This window comes from Thalia democratica, chromosome 7 (assembly GCF_965202585.1).
Source record: "Thalia democratica chromosome 7, ktThaDemo2.hap1.1, whole genome shotgun sequence".
NCBI classification, from domain to species: domain Eukaryota; kingdom Metazoa; phylum Chordata; class Thaliacea; order Salpida; family Salpidae; genus Thalia; species Thalia democratica.
In genome coordinates this window covers 43,574,638-43,598,939 of record NC_139171.1, presented here as the reverse complement: position 1 = coordinate 43,598,939, position 24,302 = coordinate 43,574,638, and the positions used below count along the sequence as shown (strand labels likewise).

Here is a 24,302-nt window from a genome sequence, read left to right as displayed (position 1 = left end):
TTACTAAATTATATTAAAATTTATATTAGTTTTGCTATACCTAAAATATAATCGGTGACTTTCACAGCTAAAAACGTTACGATGCAAGTATTTTAAAAATTCGTAAAAAGTCATAAAAAACTCAAGTTAACTTTTTTTGCCAAAAATTGTTGTATATAAAAATTAATATTTTAGCATCATAAACAAATGTTTTAGAGAAAAAGTAAAACACAAGCAATATCCAAAAAGTTGAAACTACATACAACTTAAAACAAACTAAATATAGATTAAAAAAACTTAAAAATACGTAAAAGGTACAGCAGTATTTTTTAATTATTTATATATTTATAAAAAGTTTTACATTATTGTACAAAAGATATAGTATACTTCGATTTAATAATAGCCCTCTAACTATTGGTAAGTTTTAGTTTTAACTGTTTTTAGCTTTAAAAATTAATAAAGTGAAATTAAAAAGCTAAAAATAAATATTTGAAATACAAATATAATGGTTTTTCTCTGCCACAAAATGCTTTTGTTAACAATGTTTTTTTTTTATAAACAAGAAAATCGCGTGCAGCTATGGCTATAGTACTTTGTTTGTTTATCAATACTGAATTGTAGTATTGTATACATAAAAACTTTTTAACTATTCAAAATATAAATTTAAGCGTTTGTTAACAAAAAATTCTAGCGAAACAAGTTCAATGGAATATATAATAATTACAACTTATAAAGTATCTTTCTTTTATTACATTAACACATGTACAACTAACACACTTCAACGGAGCTCTGTAAAAAAAATACTGTAAGGAAAGAATAGAAGCTAAAATAGGTATATACATGTGTCAATTAAAAAAAAAGTAAAGTAGTTATTTTCATATTTAATGGACACATTTATAAACCTACTTTAGCTTCTATTTTTTCCTTACAATACTTATTTTTTACAGAGCTCCGTTGAAGTGTGTTAATTCGTTAACACACAGAAACATGAGTTAGTGTAATAAAAGAAGGATACTGTATAATTTTTTATTATTAAAAACTTTTAATAAATTTTGCCACTTAAAGTAAATATGAATGCACACAATAATAACTATGCTTAAGTACTTTTAGTAATAAGAAAAAGTTTAATATAATCGTTTAATAAATGTGTATATAAAATTGTGAATATATTTTAGTTTTCTTATCTTTTTATTCTGCTTTAAAAATAAAAAAGTAGTAAACAAAATTTAATTTTAGTGTAGTATTCAATGTTTGTAATTAGATAAAAAATTCAAATGGACGATGTAAGAAACCGTAAAAATAATTTTGATACTACTTCGAACTTTTCTGAAATAGACATACAAGCTAAAAGCGATAATGTGGTGAAGTTAAAGCAAGAAGCAAGTTTTTTTTTAAATAATTTGTTTATACTTTATAATAAACAGATGCTTAAGAATGAAAATCTAATTTTTTCGAAGTTTTTATTAAATTTTATATCTGGTTAACTATGATAGTTTAATTTATAACTTTTTTTTTTGAATTTGTGTTTAATATTTTTAGACTTTATGAACAACTGAAAATTATTAATAATGCAGTATATTAAGCTAAAATATTGTTTTCTAGTAAATTAAAGACATAATAAATAATAGTAAATAGAAATATAACACTAAGACCACTATCAGCCGAAATTAGCTATGCGTTTTGTGCTTAAAAATAGTTAATGTACGAAATACACAAAATTAAAAACGGCGATGCGAAAAAAGATTAAAAATGCTTAAAAAAACACACAGGTAATAAATAATAAACTTACTAAAAAAAACTGACTTACTTCCTGAAGATCTTATGCTGATTGAGCTACAAATATAGCTTCATCACATAACGTACAGTGAAGTTTATAACATCTTGCTTTGCTCTTAGACGTGCAAGTACACTATCAGTTTTTTTATAGAGGTCGATAGTTGACTATTTGATAGCGCTGTTTTATAGTGTTGACATAAAAATACCGTAATTAGTAAGACTTATTTTTAGCTTTGCTTTATCTCTCTGTTGATTTTAAAATAATCATAGATGCTACTATCATATTGGATGGTTGCTCTTTTGCTTGTGTGAAAGGTCTCTACAATAATAAAGAGACTTAGAAGAAATCCAATCTTAGATAATATCGCAAACACTCCTGTTCTACTTACTAAACCGAAAGCTTAGGAGGTCAATAAATGTGACACTTTAGAAAAGCACCTTCTGTTCATTGAACTTTTCTTGCAGCTTTTGTACAGAAGAACTCATCTCTGTGTTACATATTTTAGCCCTATGTTCAGATTGCAACTCATGACATACTCTTTCAACCAGCTTCTGCAGTCGAGGAAGAACAACACGTTAAAAATCTTTCAGCGGTTCTTCAAAAAATTAAAAATCTACTTTGATTGTGCTAATCTGACCTATAACCCCTGTTTTCACAGTTTAAATATCACGCATGTTAGTGTTTTCACGATACTTTCCTTCCAATATTTCATAAAACGTGATGTAGAAGGGTTAATAAATAGGACCTGCAGTAAAAGGACAAGTCGGCTAACAACTCGCTAGCGTATTTCCTTTCTATCTTTCTTTTAACTTCAAGTTGCCTTTTGAAACTTGCAGTATTGAATATTTTCGATAATCTAAATCTTTTGGTGAACTTGTAATTATTTGGAAAGAAAAAATATTCAAACAAAGAACACTTCGAAAAATACACTAATGACTTGCTTTCTATTATAAAGATTAATAAGTATTTAGAAAGAATTTGGGCAATTTATTATTTTTAAACGAACTATTTTATAACTTAAACATGATTTTTACTAAAAATTGAAATTAACATAGTTTGAAATACTACTAAAAAAATAGCAAAAAATATCAAACTCTATCAATATTAGAAAGATTTTTAATTTTATATAAAATCACAAGTTTTTTTTTATATTTCGACAATGAAAAAAGATAGAACTTAACAAATAAAAGACAGATAAAATTCAAAAACCGCATACATAGTTTTCCCACCGTAAAAACTATAATTTTATCTGCTGAACAATTGTAATACAGATACAATATTTTATGTCATAATACTTTTTACCACTCTTCAATAAAAAAATTAAAATACTAGTATCCAAAACTCATTTCTTGAATTAAAATTTTAAATACATAATATTCACATGCCGTGTAACTTCGCATACCTAACTAAAGCCAAAAGTTCAAAATATACGGCGGGTGCAAAGAAGCTTAGTAGTTTCAAACTTGGCTTTAAACATATGTTTCATAAACCCATTTGTTAATTTTGTACGTAAAGTTTACAAAGTTATAGATTTTTTTTTATAAAATGTAACAATAACTAGTAGTAAATATAAAGATAAATTCATATTTACTATTTATTACAACGACAGTAGATCGAAATAAAATGTTCAAGACAAAAAGTATAAGTTGAAAAAATTCTATAGCAGCTGTTGAAATGATTTCCAAACCATGTAGAAAAATTATAAACTTTTGCAAAAAATATATTTTAAACTAAAGTTTTTTTGAAAAAAATAACAAGTTATACGGCATTTTTGCGATTAACAACTATATACCGTAAAGTCATACTTTTTACTTTGCAAACTTATCTTTTTTGGAGTAACGAATAAATTTAAAATTACAGATGAAGTTGTTTACAGTTTCGTTATTAAAATGTTATTGTATATAGTTAAAAAAAACTAAATATAATAAGATACTTAATTTTTAAAATCTTAACCATCATATAAATCTTGGTCCTGAACAAGACGTTAAAAAGTATTCGTGGTGTGCGACTCAATAACCGAAAGGTTTTAAGCGCTTTTTTTGATGTTCAATTAATAATCTATATGTGTATTTTTTTTGCAATAACTTTTTTCCAGAAAATTTCTATCTATTTTTTATTCCATGTATTGAAATTTGTCGATTCTATATTTAAAAAGTTTTACGTAACATTTTTAAGTTATATTTAAAAAACACATAATTTTATTTTGTTTTACTTTTAATATTAATGAGTTTAGCTACTGTATTAAGTCCGTTCAAAGAAGTCTAAACAAAATTATTTATTTGAACAGCTTTTTTCCGGTGCATAACTTATTTAAAATATAACTAAAAACACTTCATTGTCCTTAAATTTATTTTATTACTTTCGTAGTAAGGCTCATCAGAAATTGTATCTTACTAAGTTAGAATGAATAGAAATTGAAATAAAATCATACTGTAGTTTATAGCTTTAAAATATCGAATGTAAAAAATTAACTGAGTGCTTATGCTGTATGTTTATGTTAGTTTAAATATTTTTGTTTTCTGTTTACCTAAGTTATATTTATACAGTCAGTTGTCGCCTAACCGCCCTTTTCAGCCCATCGTGTACTCTACTTTTCTACTTGTATTTCAGGCAATTTTAGTTTGACTTAAATATTTACAAAAAAAAAGTTACCGAAACATTTGGTATCAAACAGTTTTACATTTGTATTGCTACATTAGCCATAAAATAAATAATAAAATAAAATAAAAACTTACAAGTTTATATTCTTACTTATTATATCTATCTAAGAAAAGTTTTGTTTATCATTGTTAAACTGACTAACTTAATTTAATACCTATACAGGTAGGAATTTTTGGTGGAATATCATTAGTAGTCGGAACAATGATAGGTTCAGGGATATTTCTTTCTCCAGCTGGAATACTACAAGAGTCAAAATCTGTTGGTGCGAGTCTTTGCATCTGGGGAGCTTGTGGTCTTCTTGCAACTTTAAGTATGTTAAGTTTATACCATAATCAAATTTTGATTAAAAGTAAGTTTTTTTATTTAGTTAATATTCACATTATGACTTTTAAACGTCTTTATAAATAATAAACAAGCTTCTTTTTGTTTTTAGATTAATAAAATCATGGTCTGTACTGCATGTTAACTAAAGTAAACAATTAAATCCAGAAAACTAATTATACTTTTTAGAGATGACATAATAAATAATACTTGTTAGAGTATAAAAGCGTACTTAACTTGTTTTTAGTTATTTTTATCAATAAAGAATAGTATTCATACTTAGATGTTGCAAGTGTAAATATCATTAGTTTTTATATATTATTTTTGGATGGTGTATCAATTTTGAACGGGTAGCTTTCAAATTTGCACGAGCGTACAAAATTGTACGAGGGGAAAAAATTGCACGAAAATACTTTTGCACGAAGACATTTTTGCATAAGGGGACACTTTTGCACGGCTAGAATTTTTGTTATTTTTTTATTGATTATAATTTTATAGTTTTTTTTTTAATTTGGTTTTTTTTTGTACTATCACTGTTACCCCTAACCCTTACCCTCGTTAGGAAATTTTTTTTTGTTTTATTTTTTGATTTATATTTTAGTTTTTTTTATACATTTTTGTTTCTGTTTTTTTATTCTTGTGCAAAAATGACTCTCTGTGCAAAATTGACTTCGTGCAATTTCGTCCCCTCTTGCAAGTTTGTCTTCGTGCAAAAGGATCTTCGTGCAATTTTGTGCCCTCGTGCAATTTTGTCTTCGTGCAATTTAGTCCCCTCGTTCAATTAAGTAAACTCGTGCAATTTTTTCTTCATGCAATTTTGACCCGTTCCAATTATGAACAGATACATTAAAAAGATACACCGATCGTTAACAACTCTCATACGTCATACTCCACTCTATACTTTAAACCTCTTTAATTTGTAACAGATTTACTCTAATATAGAATCTTTCTAGATCTTATCAAAAGTCTTCCATCATAACTTTAAATAAAAAAAACATTATGTGCAAGTTTTTACTAATAAAAAAATATATAAAAGTGACAATAACAACAGTCCGAAAAAATCAGTTGTGTAACTATTATGTTTCCAATAAAAAACCTTCAAATAAAGTAACGGATATTTTACTTAAAACAAGCAACAAATTAAGTTTGAAAATAAGCATTTTTAGTTACGTTTATATTTCATGTATTTGTTTTTTAAGGTGCAATTAGCTATATTGAGCTCGGACTAATGATAAGGAAATCGGGCGGAGAGTATCAATACCTGACAGCTGCTTATGGAAAGGTATATTTAGTGTATTTTACACTTCAAATCAAAACATTTAAGATAGAAAAAAAAAAACACTTTCTGAACACAAGTGCAAAAATTTTAGATTTATATTTGAAAATTTAATTACTTATAAGTTTATTAAAACTGTTTTACGAAATTTGTTTCTAAGTCCAAAAGTATTGCAAAAGTCGTATACACACTACATTTGTTAAAAACTAAATATTTGAACTAGCAGAAAAAAACTATAATTAGAAACTAAAAAATATTTACAATAGGACAAAAAATATGATAAAATTCAGTTTTACTTAGTTAGGTATTTTCAAAGATTTCAATAATTTTTTTCGTAAAATATAATGAACAACTTGCAGAATAAGTAGAAATACGCTGCTTTTTATTCAGAATTACGCAAAAAACCTATGCAATAAAAGTAGAATACAACTGATATTAAAAAGCCAAATAATTTATACAATGCAATATAAATTAGCTATTTAACTCGCTAATTTATTTTTAATTCTTTATTAAGATTTATTCAAAAATAAATTATAAGACGTAACGTTAAAAGGCGTTAAATCCTGAAGATCCTGATAAGCTAAGCTTATCGGAATATATACCACAGATATTTTTGTGTAAAAACTTTATTCCGACTACTGCTCTCAAAAAAATTTAAGAACAGATCTACGGAGTCTATAAAATATTAACACACATTAGAAAAAAAGCATGTATAAATTATGTGTAATGTTTATGTGAGTAGTAACTATAAACGAACTTTATGGTTTAAAAACAAAGTTTGGAATAAAAACATAAAAATGTCTACAAAAATTAAAAATTTAATAAAAGCATATACTAACCCCAAAAAAGCTCTAAGAATAGGCAAGTTTTTAAAAATAAAAATTAAATTAAGTTGTGCAGAAATGTTACGTCATAATAAATTAAAAAATTAATCAACAATTTATGCAGCTTAAAAACATGTAGTATTAAACTTGTAAGTGTTTGTGATTTTACATGAAAATGTTGTGAAATAAATAAGTGCATAAGTAGACAGAGTTATTAAAAGTAGAATCGTCGGTTGTAGAGACAAATATTGGATAAATCTTGCCGCTTGTTCAGAAGTAGGTCTTTATCTTCTGCTGCAATTACTGCTCTTTCTGTATTGCAAGTTGGGCAAATTCTACTTACTCCGTTGGATGCATGTTCGATCTTTGAAACAATACTCCACTCCATGTTTGGCCTTTTACCGTACCTGCGGAAAAAGCTCCAGACATAATCCGATAAACGCGTACTTTTTATTTATTTATATTTTTAAAAAGTATGTTTAAGGTTAGCATATCTATCCTTGAAACTACCTGCTGTACTTCCAATATAAATTTTATCTGGGCCCTTACTTTCAACTTTAACTTTATAAAATACATTTTTAATTAAACAATTACCTTTTAATGGGCAGTTATCTTTGTTTATTTTACGGCAATTTCATGTTTTAGGCATATTACTTAACTCATTACTATTAGGGTTAGTTGGTTTTGAATAATTTTTTATAGTATTATTGTTATGCATTCTACTTATACTTTTGGCACAACTATCACTTACTTGTTCTAAGTTTTATTTTATCATTTTAGCGATGCTTCTAGTTATACGTTGATTATTATAATCTACATAACCAACTTGGATATACATAACAACTATAAATAAATATTCAAAACCAACTAACCCTAATAGTAATGAGTTAAGTAATATGCCTAAAACATGTAATTGCCGTAAATTAAACAAAGATAACTGCCCATTAAAAGGTAATTGTTTAATTAAAAATGTATTTTATAAAGTTAAAGTTGAAAGTAAGGGCCCAGATAAAATTTATATTGGAAGTACAGCAGGTAGTTTCAAGGATAGATATGCTAACCTTAAACATACTTTTTAAAAATATAAATAAATAAAAAGTACGCGTTTATCGGATTATGTCTGGAGCTTTTTCCGCAGGTACGGTAAAAGGCCAAACATGGAGTGGAGTATTGTTTCAAAGATCGAACATGCATCCAACGGAGTAAGTAGAATTTGCCCAACTTGCAATACAGAAAGAGCAGTAATTGCAGCAGAAGATAAAGACCTACTTCTGAACAAGCGGCAAGATTTATCCAATATTTGTCTCTACAACCGACGATTCTACTTTTAATAACTCTGTCTACTTATGCACTTATTTATTTCACAACATTTTCATATAAAATCACAAACACTTACAAGTTTAATACTACATGTTTTTAAGCTGCATAAATTGTTGATTAATTTTTTAATTTATTATGACGTAACATTTCTGCACAACTTAATTTAATTTTTATTTTTAAAAACTTGCCTATTCTTAGAGCTTTTTTGGGGTTAGTATATGCTTTTATTAAATTTTTAATTTTTGTAGACATTTTTATGTTTTTATTCCAAACTTTGTTTTTAAACCATAAAGTTCGTTTATAGTTACTACTCACATAAACATTACACATAATTTATACATGCTTTTTTTCTAATGTGTGTTAATATTTTATAGACTCTTATTCAACAGCTTATTCAGTATAAGTAGTTTAAAAACATTAAAAACTCAAATCCTTTGTGTGTTATAATTTTAATTTTATATAGTTTTTTTGCCTTTAAGTTAGTAATGTTTTTTAAAGTTAAAAGTTATACCTATAATATAAGTAAGTTTCAATTTAAACACTCAAAAGTTTCTCTGTATATTATAGTATGTAAGTACCTTGTTTTTATTCCTTAACTTTTGAGCCACTAATGTTTTTTTTTAAGTGTAACAGTTTCGCATTCAGTTTTTTAAGAGCCTAAACCCATAGTGTTTATTTAGTATTTTATTCAAATTCTCGATTAATTTTCTAATTAACATAATTTACAGTTTCTAATTTACTTGTTTTGCTTTTGTTTTTCAGATTTAAATTGTAACTCAAGATCCCTTAAAGAGTGAAACTTAGTTTTGCAAATTAAAATCTTGAATAATTAATCTTGTATATTTGTCTCCTTATTTTTAAATAAATTGAGAACTATTTTTGTTCAATTTAGAACCTTAAATATAAATCTACTTATTTATTAAGAAATAACTATATTAACTATTAATCTATAACTTTGGTGCAACAACTAATATGCACTTTTAAACAAGAAAAGCCTCTACGTTTCAATATAACTGAAAATATTTATTTTGTTGTTTTAGAAGCAGTTAAGAGTTGCTAAATGTTTTTGATACTTAGTCTAAATTAAATGTTATTTATATAGATGGAAGGGTAAAAAAAGCATTCACTATATATACCAATATACAATATATATACCAATTTAAAAACCAAAACATACAAAATACCAATTTATTCTAAAAACCCATTATGAAAAAAGTAAAAAAGTTTACTAGTAATTTTTAAACAAGCTTTCATTAAAATCTACTTAATGATATTTTAGATCAGGGTTTCCCAAACATTTTTTCAAAGGGCCCCTTTTAAAGAAGTTAAAAAAGCTATGGCCCCCTCCAACAATATTATTCAAAAAGCTACCATTAAAAACACCTAAGACCCTTTTTTTCCTCTTCATCATCAACTCCAAAATATCTAGTGTAAGTTTTAAATTATAATCTTATAGCCCCCTGTGGCCCCTTTACTGCTAATAGCTCCCCCTTTGGCCCCTTTTCTGCCTATGGTCTACTTTGAGAAACCCTTTTTTAGATCCAAAACTTGTAATACTAAATAACAAACGAAAAAATTATAGTTTCAATAATTCAATGATACTTTATTATGGTAGAAGTAGAACTCAGCAAGTTATTATCAACTTAAAAACTTAGTTATGTCACTATGTATTGTATAAAAATTAGGTTTGAATAGATTATTTTTTAATTCCTAAAAAGTTCGAACATCAATAATTAAAACAAAAATTTACTTTTACCAAAACTTTATTTTTCTGATATTAAAAGGATTTAAACTTACTTTTTATACTACGTAAATGTATATTTTGTAATTTTAAAGTAAAAGCAACTCAAAAAATTACCTCTAGAAAAAATGTTGATTTCCAAAGTAATTAAACTTTTATTCTAACATGTTTGACGAATTGGCTAAAATTATTGAAAAATTTACAAGTCGATTTTAATTTTAGTTTTCAAACTTTAAGTTATAAAACATAATTATTTTTAGTTAAAACTATCATTTTATAACAAAAACATGCTGGTTGTAGATAGGTTTACAAGATATTAAATTGATTTTATACGCACAAATATTTAATTTGTTTTTAAATAGTCATGAGAATTTTAAGAGAATCACACAAATATAATAAGACCATTTCATTTAAACTAAGTGTTTTAGTTCATACTTTACTGATGACAGTTACTTTATACATATTGAAGATCTTTTTACACTTTGAGGTAAGATAGTACTAGACAATTTTGTGAAGTTTTAAAAGCAAGTTCCGATAATTTCAAGCAAAACAAATAAACTTTTTTTATAAAAAACTCATTTTAGTTCCTATTTTATAGATGAAGGTTACGTCATAAGTATATAAGAAATCAACTTGAAATTTTGCAAATATGAGTTTGCAGTAAAGCTAAAGGTGTGTGCAAAATTCATAATGAAAAAATGTAGTAATTTAGTAAACTTTGTATGCAAAATGTATATTTTTTCCTTTTGTACTTATAATTATCAAGTCATAAAGATTGAAAGTATGATAACAAATAAACTTAAGCGTCGAGATGCTGCCATTTTTGTTAGTTATATAAATTTTCACAGCCAAAAAACCATTAGTTACTGCCTTATCTTAATTCGCAATTTTTTTTTATTTTTTATGTTTTGAGTTTTTTTTTTCGGGTTATAAGATGCGTAATATGGTTTGAAACAACCAGGCCCGAAATAATATAGCCTTAATTAGAAATATTCTAAAACAACTAGTAATTTTCTTAAATAACTTTTTCTTCGGACAGGTTCAGAATACCCAAATGTATTTTAAAATATTACTTTATGCAAACTTAAAAACTTTAAATCGTAAAGCAAAAAAGCGACTGGTTGTAGTTGTCGCTAAAAGTTGATCACAAAACATTAATAAAATAACTTTAACTCTTACACGTTTGTAAAAGTGAAAAACTTAATTTCTTTAATTGTTTGTTTTGATTTACAGGTATTTTACAGAGTACAAGGTAACACTATAAAGCGAATTATATTATTATTACTCAAGATCCAGAAAAATGTTGGCAAACGTCTTTTAAACATATCAAATTAATAATTACCCTCTTCCTGTACAAAATTTAAATAAGGAATATCGACAAATACTTAGCATTTTTGTTGAAGTAGACAGTTTTTCAAAACACGCATTTCAACTGTTATTGTTTTAAACTATACTATAGAACAAAATATTATCATTTATGAAAATTTAACAACAAATACGCCATGATAAATTTAAATTAAAAAAATGAAATGAATACTGTTTTGATAAGAAATTGGGAAATTAAGTAAACAAGACTTTTTTAAGCATAAGTAAGTAAATAGAATTTTAAGATGGTAAAAGGATATTTGGAGCATTCCGGATAGTCTAGTAATTGATCTCCAATTGCCGAAGGGCTTTTGGTAGGTTTATTACCTCTATTTGCCATCTATCTATGTATCAAATTCCTTCTGAAACTGAATGGCCAATAGAGATAATAAACCTACCAAAAGTCCTTTGGCAATTAGAGATCATTCACTAGACAATCCGGAATGCTCAAAAAAAAAGTATTTATAATGACGAAAAATTTACAATTTTAACTAAAGGACGGATCATATATAGTTTAAGTGTTTTAGAATATCTTTCTATAAGAACCTATAAGCCAAAGCTTTGTAAACAAAAGTTTGTTTACAGTACTAACTTGTTAAATCAATATAGATATGTATATTTTTTTTAAACTTAATTTCATTAAAAAGTTTTTATTGAGTTTAGGTTTAGATACTGGTTTTTAATGTCGTAAGTATATTTAAATAAAGTTTTTCTAAAATTTTAATTCTTTAATACTATAGCTTTATTCCCATTTAATAAGTACATTAACTAAATTCCGATGATTTTATTTTACTTCAAACGTTTTCATAGCCTTTTTTTCTAATTATAATTTCCGCTTATATATTTTGAAACTTGAATGTATATACTTTATTGTAGTATCCTTTTACCATCTTAAGTTTCTATTTACTTATGCTTAAAAAAGTCTTGTTAACTTAATTTCCCAATTTCTTATCAAAACAGTATTTATTTCATTTTTTAAATTTAAACTTATTATGACATATTTATTATCAAGCTTTCATAAATCATAATAGTAACTTAAATCTATTTTTAGTAAAACAAAGCTATATGTTATAAGGTAATTTTCAGAAAATTGTATATTCAAAATTTTTTCTAGTTTTTTTTTTAACTATCATTTGAAACCAGTTATAGCTTTAGTTATAATATTTACTAGCGTTAAGTAGTTGGTTCAAATTTTGCTTAATCTTATTCATTTAAAAAGTTTTGTGGGTATAGATATTTATCGTTTTTTATTGTTTCTTTGTGTGGACCAGTAAAGTTTTCAGCGGAGGCTTTAAAAAACTAAACAGTTGTAACGGATTAGTAAATAAAGTTGTCAATTAAGCAAACTATTTGCGTAGTCTATTTTAACTTACTATCAAAAAAAAAGATTTTCTTATAGTGATAAAGCTAAAAATTTTTAATATTAAATCTTAGGCAATGGCATTTTTGTATGCATGGACAAGCGTAGTAATTTCAAAACCGTCTTCTTTTGCAATTATAGCTGTTGGTTTCGCTGAATATGTAACGGCTCCTTTTTATCCTGGCTGCTCAGCTCCACAAAACATTCAAAAATGTGCATCTGCTTTCTGTATAAGTTAGACTGTTTGAATGTTTAATACAGTAACTCTGTAGTATAGATATATTACTAGTTTCCTATTTTTTATTTATACTAACTTTTAGAAAAGTAGTAAATAGTTTTGATAATGCTTCTTTAAAATGGATAAAATCTTCAATGAATAAATAGATAGTAGACTAAGTTTTAAACTCTTATAATTTAATTATGCACTCTGAATTAATTTATGAGCTTTTTCAATTTTGTTTAAAATGTATACATAAACTTTAATGTTTCTTTATAGTTAAGTAAAAATTTAACAAAAGAAAGATGTTTAAAAGTTTCTCTGTAATTCATACCAAACACAGAACACTTTAAAAACAATTAATCTTAAGCTTTGAAAAATTATTAGCTCTAAATTTCTTAAAAAAAACCTAAATAAACTTTTTTGTATACTATTTATGTTCTTATTTAAAAAAAACATATTAAGATATTTTACAAAGTTCATTTTACACTATCTATTTGATAGTATTATAATTCTTAAAGCAAATTGATTTTTTAAAAATAAGTTTTGTTTATCTACATAAGCACAAAACTTTCTTACTTTAAAAGTCATAAAGTGAGTATGTGTAAGTTAAAAAAACACTAACCACTATTTTTTTAGAACTTAAAACAATGTTAAATAGTGCTACGGTTTTATATAGTATCATTAAGAGGACAAAAAATAAACTTTACTATAATTTACTTTAGTTTTGAAGTTGTAATTATTCTTTAATTAATTATAATCAAAAAATACTAGTTATATCAAAAATATTAAACGTTATTTTAAGTTTTTAGATGTATTTTAAACAAAGAAAGTGTGAAATAGTTTATAACTTTGTTTAATAAATTAAAAAAAAAATTTTTTAATTATAATTGTAACAAATTATACAGTATCCTTCTTTTGTTACACTGACATATGTTTCTGTATGTTAGCAGATTATCACACTTTAATTGAGCTCTAAAAAATTAAATAATGTAAGGAAAGAATAGAAGCTAAAGTAGGTGTATACATGTGTTCATTAAAATAAAAATAATTACTATAGATTTTTAGAGTTTAATCGTTAATAATAGATAATATACTTAATGTTAAATCCGACTGTTATAAAACTATATAATATTTGTAATTATTAAGTCTAACTTAAATAGAATAAAGTAAAACTATTCTAATCTAATTATTAAAATACACAATAAAATAAACATATCATAATATAAACTACTTACATGAAATGGAAGAAAGAACTATTTCATTCAAATTATTTACTGGTTGCTAATCATTGAAAAAATATATCAAATAGTTACGTCACAATATATATGAACATTAGGGTTAGCTATTTAGCTTATTTAATAACTACAAATATAATGTAGTTTTATAACATTCGGATTTAACATTAAGTATTTTATCTATTATTAACGATTAATCTCTGAAATATATAGCAATTATTTTTATTTTAATGAACACATGTATACACCTACTTTAGCTTCTATTCTTTCCTTACAGTATTTATTTTTTTAGAGAGCTCAGTTGAAGTGTATTAATCACTTAACACACAGAAACATATGTCAGTGTAGTAAAAGAATGATACTGTATAATTTGTTATTATTATTATATATTCCAGTGAACTTGTTTCACTAGGATCTTTTGTTAACTAAGTCTTAAATTTATAATTTGAATAGTTTTTTAGATTAAAGCTATATAATACATATATAGTAGATACAGAAAAAAAACTAAATTTTGCTTATTTTTAGTTCTAATCACAACAATCAACTGCTTTAGCGTCAAAGTTTCAAATGCAGTTCAAGTTTTCTTTACTGCTGCTAAGCTACTTATTATAATAGCAATTTTTATATCTGGATTTGTACTGCTTGCTCAAGGTAATACAGAAAACTTTACTGACGCTTTTAAAGGAAGTGCAACTTCATTTTCAGCTATTGCTGTAGCTTTCTACAGTGGTTTGTGGAGCTATGATGGCTGGTAAGATACCTAGCTCAAGTATAATTCTATATAAGCTCAAACTATGACTTAAAAAGCTTCATACATATTTTTAGTTTATAAAAGGTTTTTGAATTTTTTAAATAGCTAACTTTTTATGATAATTTTATATTTTGTAAGTATAAAAAATAGTCATGCTTTTAACACCCAATAACAAGGTAATGATAGGAATAAATTTCTCCTAAGAAACTTTTTTATATTACCATTTTAGATGTAAAATAATATACACGTTAATATGTAATAAAGTCTGCATAACATAAAATTGGAGCAGATGATTTAGTTTGCAAATACCATTTACGCAAATAAATATGCTTTGTTTAACTGACTAAGAGTCGTGTTTTCAATTTTAAAAGCAAATACTAAAAGTAAAGAACAAAAATAGTTAAGTTACAATAAGCATCAAAAACTTAATATATAAGACTGACTAATAACATAATTATACGAAGTTATACTTTTTAAAACAAAAAAATCTAAATATATAGATTGATAACAACCACAATACAGATAAGTAACTTTAACACAAAACAATTTGGTAACTAAGAGCTTTTAGTTTGTGGTAATACCTAGTTTAATTAATTAATATTTACAATTAGGTTAGTTCATTTAATTAAAAATATCCATTAGGAAATTTTTTTACTTTTTTAAAAGTTCTACCAAAGTTGAACATAGTTAATTTATGTTTTTACTTAATTTATAATGTGGTAAAACACATTTTTTGTCCTTTTTTTTTTTTGATATTTTTTACTAATGGTTTTGATGTAAACTTAATATACTTAAGATTTTTAATCCTGAAAAAACTTCTTCTTTTAGACTCCATTCAATTTTAGTTGTTAGGTGTTTTATCGTTATTGTTGAAATGTTTAAAAGCTATGGTTGTTGAATAAATGTATTTTTAAACACTCAATATTTTTCAGAGTATTCGTTCTAATCACTACTGTATCCTATGCTTAATTAACTTAAAAAGTTACTTTTATGGCCTTTTATAAAACCGTGGCTTTATAACTTTTAAAAAGTAATGTGTATTTCCTGCATCTGTTATAGACGTTTTATGAAAAAACAGCATACTAAAACTTAAAACAGCTCGTTTTATTTTTAGATAAATTTTCTTTATGAGCATAAAGTTAATTTTATAGGCAAATTTATTAATTTTTCAAAAAACATAAAACTTTATTGTCAATTATTTTCCATATCTTAAAAATTATCTAAAATTTTTTTATTTTACTTTAGAGAACGCACCTTTGTCTTTAATTAAAAAAAAATTTGGTTTGGGGTTGGAATTATTTCATGGGGTCCCTCCAAAAATAAAGGTTTTTTTTTGTTTTTTTTTATTATTATTGCCTTAAAACCAAAAAAAATTTTTTTTTTTTAATTTTCCCTTACTTTGCATGTTATTTAAACTCTTAAATGTTTATTTTATAAATAATGTTAATATTTTTTACGATTTGGCCCCAAAACAAAATGATGTATATTACACTATCATTTGCCTTGGCCATTTCCTAGATAAAAAATTGATAAAAGTGAAAAAAAATTAATAAGATTGTGAATTACAACAAATTTAATTAAATTATTTTAGTTTTATTAAATTTGTTGTAATTCTCATTCTTATTATTTTTTTTTTTCCTTTTATCAATTCTTTATCTAGGAAATAGCCAAGGCAAATGATAGTGTAATATACATCATTTTGCTTTGGGGCGAAATCGTAAAAGATATTAACATTATTTCTAAAATAAACATCTAAGAGTTTAAACAAGGCAATTTAATTTAAGGCAATAATAATAAAAAAAACCAAAAAAAAACCTTTATTTTTGGAGGGACCCCATGAAATAATTCCAACCCCAAACCAAATTTTTTTTTAATTAAAGACAAAGGTGCGTTCTCTAAAATAAAATAAAAAATTTTTAGATAATTTTTAAGATATGGAAAATAATTGACGATAAAGTTTTATGTTTTTTGAAAAATTAATAAATTTGCCTATAAAATTAACTTTATGCTCGTATTTTCTTTGTCTAAATCTTTGGGAATTAAAAATTTCTACGTTATCTCTGGTTATTAAAATATAGATTTACAACTAATAGCTTGCGTGACATATAAACTTAATACGAATTTTTAGGAATCAACTAAACTTTGTCACAGAAGAGTTAAAGGATCCTGTAAGGTATGTTAAGAACTATTTATAAACTTTTATTTATAAACTTTATATAAACTAAAAGCTGAAAAAAAAATCAAATAGCAAAAAAAAGTATTAGCTAAAAGTTTTACTTTGATAAAGTAGATAAAATATCTATATTCAAACTTTATACTCTTCGTACAAAATTTCATTTTAAAAGTTTTATAAAACATACAACTAAACTGATAATTTTTTTATGTTTATAAATGTATTAAAATTAAATCTTTAAAATAAACAAGTATGTAAATACTGTTACTTAGTTTGAAACAAAATTGGGTATACTTTACTTAAGTTCATTTTTAAGTCTTTATAAAATGAAAAAATCTTAGTATAAACAATATCTAAATATTAAAAGGAATGAGTACTAAAAGTAAGTAAAACATTTTAACTTAAAAGTATTTATTTTAGAATTAAACTATAAACATAAACATTTTGAGATACGACATGAAAATGATTTATACTTTCTTAATGTTTGAAGTTTGTTACTGTGTTTTTTTATTTATAAAACTTCTACTACTTTTTATTTAAATGTTTAAGTTTCAAAAAGTATAATCCAAGAGTAGTAAAGGTTAGTCAAATAAATTTATACTGTCAGATTAAAATGGGACACGTTCAAAATCCACCCGCGATCAAAATCCACCCGGGCAAATTTGAGAACCGCTCACCGATTGAGGGTTAGGGTTAGGGGTAACAGTGATAGTGAAAAATAAATAAATGAAAAATATTTTTTTGTTGAAATAAGTTAATAAGTATCGAAAAAAAAAAAAAATCGGCTGGATTTTGAACGCGGGTGGATTTTGATAATTTACCAATTGAAATGATACATATTTTTCTGAATTTAAAACTCACTTTTATGTGATTTTTGGGTAACAGATAAATTTGGTCCTTTTATTTATTTTAAACAAAGTTTATAAAAAAATACTTATAGACAGAACTAACGTTTATAAGATTAAATTTGAACAATAATATTAATTATAATGTCGTAAAACTTACATAACAGATTTGTATTTACTTAAAAAGAAAATGTTTAAGTTTTATCTATTGGGACTTTTAAGTACTAAACCGTTATACAATTAACAGAAATTTTCCTTTAGTAGTAATGATAGGAATTCCATTAACTACAGTTTTTTACATCTTGGTCAACATTGCTTATTTCACAGTAATGACTCCAGCGGAACTACTTTCATCACCAGCAGTTGCAATTGTAAGTACATTTTATACAACATTAATTGGTCAAAATTTTATTTGTAAAAATCAGTTTCACCCTTTAAGGGATCTTCAGTTACAATTTGAATTACATTTTATACAGTGCTTTTTAGATTTAAAAAATAGTAGAAATGTTTAGACATTTGGAGATAGAGTTTTTGGGGCAGCCAGTTTTGTGGTACCAATAGCTGTCGCCTGTTCAACATTTGGTGCAGCTAACGGAAGTGCTTTTACAGCGGGAAGGTTAAGATATATTTATATTTAAATAGTCATATATGTTGTTATAGCGTTTATTGATAAAAACATCTTTAAATTTAATATTTTAAGTTTTGCTTATAACTATACCTCTTTATAAAAACTAAGTACTGTTAAAGTTTGTTTAGTGTTTGTTTTATATGATGTTTTTGTAGAGATACTATGAAGATAATAGAAATTAAAAATTTAGTTATTTAAATAATTATTGAGGATAGTTAAACTCAGTATCAAAGTATTTTTTAAATAAAGGATTTCTAGACCATGTTAGTGCATGTTTATATGTTGTAACTTTAAAACTATAGTTTAAATCATTACTAGTAATTAAATAATTTTTTCATAGTCCTAGGCAAGACGTTAAAAGGTGTCCATGGTGTATGACTCGATAACCGAAAGGTTCTTCGTACAACAGGTCCTAGGACTGAAAAATTTGAGCCTCTTTTTTTGTTGTTCAATAAACTATAAAAGTAAACCAGTATTTACTTCAGAAGGAAACTTATTTTATATTAAAAAAAAATCATAAGAACCTTGTTTATAAGTTATGGTGATCTGAACTTACCTTTTAAAAAATATAGTATATATATTCAGCACAAAAAATATCTAATGTTAATTAGTTTTAAAAATTAATTTTATATGTATTTTTGTTTTAACTTATCATAAAGTTACTATTTTCATCAGGCATCTTTTTAAATTAGTGTTCATTATAGCCCTTTTAAAAGAAATTAAAAAAAATAATTGCCTTCTATTAACAGATGTCGCTCCTTACTAAGTAATTATTTATTTGTTTTTTTGCGCCCTTACGTGTTATTGACCCCTGGTAAGTAAAATTGCCCATAAGGGGATGATATCATCCACTTAGGATTTTTTTTAAATGATTATTTAGTGTTTTAACTCAAAGCTAAACCGTGTGTTTGTTGTCATATTTAAATCATTTTGAGTATTTAGATTAAGTTTTTTTTTGTTTTTAAACTAAGTAAGACTAATATACTGATTTAAACGGTTTTCTTTTAATATTTTACAACTGTTTATAAAAAAATTAAGTAGATTTCTGTCATTATGGTCTATAACTAAAAGTTTTTAAGCTATTAACAAAAATAACAGGTTGTATACATCAATAAAAAAATAAAATTTGAGATAGTATCACAAAAAAAGTAAATATCATGTATAAAAATAAAAAATCTTTACTATCCTTAGATAATAGTCAAAATTATGTTTAATAAAAAAAAATCTAAGGAATCGTAGTCTTTTTAGCTTATATATTTAATTCAACAACTTTTTATAACCTTATAATTTTAAAAATCAACACTTTTCTAAAGATTAATTCATCAATTTCTATAACAGATTGACATATGCGGCAGCAAAAAATGGACACATGCTTAAAATATTTTCATATATTAGTGTAGAGCGATTAACTCCTTCTCCAGCTTTAATTTTCAATGTACGTATGATATTTTATAGAGAAAATTATAAATTTTTCCTTTTAGAACAAAAAAAAAAAAACTCTTTTTGAATAAGAATCGCAGTTTGATAATCCGTTCAGCGGTGGAACTTAGTAATTGTCTGAACTCGTAATTAACATTTCAGTATAAAAATTTTTGATTTGAATTAGATCTGTTAGAAAATATAAACATTAGTTTTTGCTGTTTTTGAAAAATAATCAATGAATTATATGGCAATTCAAAAATATCTAGTATTAACATGAAAAGACAAATATATATAACTTATTTTATAAATTTCATCAAATACTTAGCTATTATAACGACTCGATGACCGAGAGATCTTTTTTAAACCAGGTCCGTAAAAATTTTTTTTTAAACATTGCAGTTTTTGTGTTCAATAAACTTATTTTTTTATTAGGAATTTAACGTAATTGTTTGTTTAACAGTCAATCATTGCAGTTGTTATGATATTACCAGATTCATCAAACTTTTCAACGCTAATTGACTATTTTACTTTTGCTTCTTGGATCTTCTATGGAGCCACTTTTCTTTCGATTCCAATACTAAGGTACAGATATCCTCACTGGCACAGGCCATATAAAGTAAGTATGCATAGTGTAAAGTTTTTATACTTAAATTTTTTTTAAAAATTTACTTTTTTTAACTACTTTACTTTAGTGTAACCTATAAAAAGCTAAAATCTTATACTATGTTATGTATTATTTGCAACTAAGTATGTATGTATTTAGGTTACTTATTTGCGTTTTGTTTTTATTTAACAAACGTTTTCAAAACTAGATAATTTTTTTATGTGTTAAATGAATGTAAAAATATTTATTATCAGATGAAACACTAAGTTTAAAATGTTATGACGTATGAATATAGGATTTAAACAAACACAAGTTTTAAAATAAAGGAAATAAAACTTAAGTAAAGATAATTTGATTAGTAAATTGTTAATCTTTGCCTTCAACTTAATGTTATTTGCGTGTTTAATTTAAACCGTTCTTCCATAAACAATATTGATTGTAGGCTGTAGATTTCGCTCTGTTTACACCGTTTCAAAACTTTTTTGATAATGACAAGAGTTTTGATAGTGTGTCAACTAAATAAGGTCGTCTAATAATAATAGTTTTTATCTGTTCCACAATTTGTCTGCAATTTGCGTTTTTTTTTTCAATATCCCTACTGTAATTAGTTAAAAAATCAATTTCTTGAACTAATTTCAATTAAGATGAGAACAAAGTTTTTTTAATTTTAATTTTTCAAGAAGGAGTTTTCAAAGTCTAAGAAGATTTTTATGTAATTATATCTTGAAATAAGAATTTAATGCCTGTTTTTATGATTTGATTCAGTTTAACTGCTCAGTTTAAGAAATGGTTCAGTACTGCTCAAACTTAATTCACTAAAATTTGGTTTCTGTTTGTTTTAAGTTAATTGAACTCTAAAGTTTTTATTAAATAATAAAATGTACTACTTGTTAAATGTTTTCAAAAAGTAGTAAAGGGTCTACAATTTAAATTTTGAATAGAAAGCGCTATGGATAAAAGTTTAAATATTATAACTGTACTGTTTCTTTTTTGTATAAATAGTTATTTTTTGTATATGTATCTTATAGAAAATACAATCTTTAACAAAAGGTTTCATAATTAGTGCAGACATGATAACATTTACTTACTAATATACTGAAAATAAAATAAAACTTTATTAAGTATTCTATACTAACATAAATTTAATTTACTTGTAGATATATTTTTTAAATAATTTAGCTTTTTAATTTATTTATGGTTTTTTGTGTTTGTTTTATTTTGATAAGTTATACAAAAATCACACACTAACTTATTTCAATCTACTTAGTAAAAAAAATATTTAAATTTATTAAAAATTATTACTTTTTAAATAAGTAGATTAAAAAAGGTCAGTGTATAAATTTCGTATAACTTATCAAAATAAAACAAAAACAACAAAGCATAAATAAAACAAAAATATGGGCTTATTATAATTTCAAAGTTTTATATTTAATAAATTTTTATTTATTATACGCATCAATTATATCTTGAGTTAATTTTAGTTTTTTATTACCAAAATGGCTTAAGATATTATAATTTTTACTTTTATGTGATATTTACGTGCTTTATGTCATGGATATGACTTTAAACTGTATCCTGGTGTATGACTCGATAACCGAAAGGTTTTTTCGTACACCAGGTCCTTGGACCAAATATTTGAGCGCTTTTTTTATTCGTTCAATAAACCATAACAGTTTTTTATTAAAATTTAAAAAAAATCGGTTTATCAAATCGAAACAAGATAATAGAATAAATCAGTAAAAAAGTTAAAAATGTTTATTTGATGATAAATTATTATAATTTTCATTAATACTAAATACTTAAAAAAGCAAAAATAGGTTATAAATCATGGAAATCTAATAGACATTTTTGTTTCCAAATACGAGTTTTGTTCTGCTTCATATTTTAATGAATTTATGTTTTTTTATACAAATTTTTTTTTAAGCACTGACGAGCTAAAAAAGTATTTGTTTTACTCTTATAAAATAGCAACCTCTAATTATCGTTCAACAATAAAACTTACCGTGATATAACTACTTAACAATGAAACGTTTTGATTTTATATCGGGCAGTTAATTTTATACAAAAATATTTAACACATTACCTTTTTAAATGAGTTTTGTTTAAAAACTTTTGTTACTATCAAATAAATTTAGGTTTGGCTGGTAATTCCTATCATATGTTTCGTTGCTTCATGTTATCTAATTGTAGCTCCAATTATTGAAAACCCAAAGATACAATACTTGTATGCCGCCATTTTCATTTTAGCAGGTTTTATTGTATACATACCCTTTATACACTTTGGAAAAGTACCGAAATTCATGAGTGAGTATATGATTTTATTTTAAGTTTGTGTATATATTTAATAGCATCTAAAAAAATATTTTGTCCAACTTTTACTTAAAAATACCAAAACTAATTTCTTTATTAAAGCATATATTAAAAAACCTATTCTTAAAAACTTATTTATTGGACAAAAATAAATATTAAATATAACTTAAACTTTTGTTGAATTATCGCTAGTTCAAAAATTAGTTGAAATAAATAAATTAACAGCTTCGTTTTAACCATAAAAAACCTTTATTGTTAAAAAAAGGTTTTAGCAGAAAACTATATCGCGAACTCAACTTCGCCGACCTCTAATTAATTTGTGTTCGGTTTTACTAAAAATATCAATGAAAAAACGCTTTAAAAAGATATAAATGTTTCCAGTTTTACACAAAATATTATCAATAAGTTAAAAAAAAAGTTTTCTTTTGATCTTCACTAACATTAGATTTTAGTCTTAAAAAAATCGCACTTTTGATAATAAAAAGTAAATAGCAAGTTTTAAAAATTATTAACAAATTGTAAACAGTTGTGTTCGATCAGTTGTTCGGGTTTACTTAGAAAAAATACAACTTTTTAATGCTTTTAGAATTTAATTTGTCTTTTTTATTTGTACAACTGTTCGCTGATTAGTGAAGTATTTATGCCAAAACCACATAAACCAGTATAGTAACTTAATATTAAATTTTTTTTTCTATTTTTAGCATTTATAAAAGCTTCGACTTTGACAGTTACATGGTCATGTTGATAGCATAAAAAAGTTAAGTGCAAAAATAAAAATTTATAGCAAGTATATTTACAATGGCTTCTATCACAATGTTTGTTCTTTAAAAACCAAGTCACAGCGTGAAGTAATATTAATACTAAATGGTAACTTATCTTTAGTGTATCAATAAAAAAATACGAAATTTAGTTATTTTTTGTATTTAAATTTAAAAAATTAATGACTTCACATAATTCAATTAATCTAAATTTCAAGCATAAAGATATTATTCTACTCATTACAATTCGTCAAAATTAAGAGACTATAAAATTATTGCAATTAAGGTATTCTGATATAAAAACAATAACTTAGTTAAGATTATGCCGTCTACAAAACATAATTTAAATAATATAACAGGTCCATTTACTTCATTTATGCAACGATTGTTAGAAGTTGTTCCCACTGCACAATACGAAGATAATGACTCAGAATACGACGATGATGAATCAGCGAGTAAAGAAATTCAATCAAATATGACAACGAAAATTTAGTGTTTGTTTAAATGTACAAACAAAAAGTTTTTTGCTCATAATTGATATTTTTAACTGTTTACTCAAATAAAACAGAAGAGAATCCAAAAAACAAGTAAATACAAACAGTTTAAATACTATTATTTTTATTTGAGATTCGGTTCTTATTTTTAAATTAGGATCCAGATCTTATAAAATTTAAGTTGTTTGTAATGTAAATAGTATACAAGCTTACAAATAATAATTAAATACTATATTGC

General features: G+C 24.6%; 1 protein-coding gene across 1 annotated transcript; it reads left to right on the top strand.

The window, feature by feature from the left end:
- Positions 1 to 1,253: 1,253 nt before the first annotated feature.
- Positions 1,254 to 24,063, top strand: LOC145841381 (b(0,+)-type amino acid transporter 1-like). Its single transcript, XM_082948743.1, has 12 exons — positions 1,254 to 1,358; positions 4,580 to 4,727; positions 5,938 to 6,020; positions 12,699 to 12,858; positions 14,605 to 14,830; positions 16,959 to 17,003; positions 18,096 to 18,219; positions 18,361 to 18,464; positions 19,815 to 19,911; positions 20,359 to 20,514; positions 22,638 to 22,806; positions 23,930 to 24,063. Exons 1-12 carry the CDS (start codon positions 1,254 to 1,256, stop codon positions 24,061 to 24,063), a joined length of 1,551 nt encoding a protein of 516 aa, XP_082804869.1.
- The last annotated feature ends 239 nt before the right edge of the window (positions 24,064 to 24,302 follow it).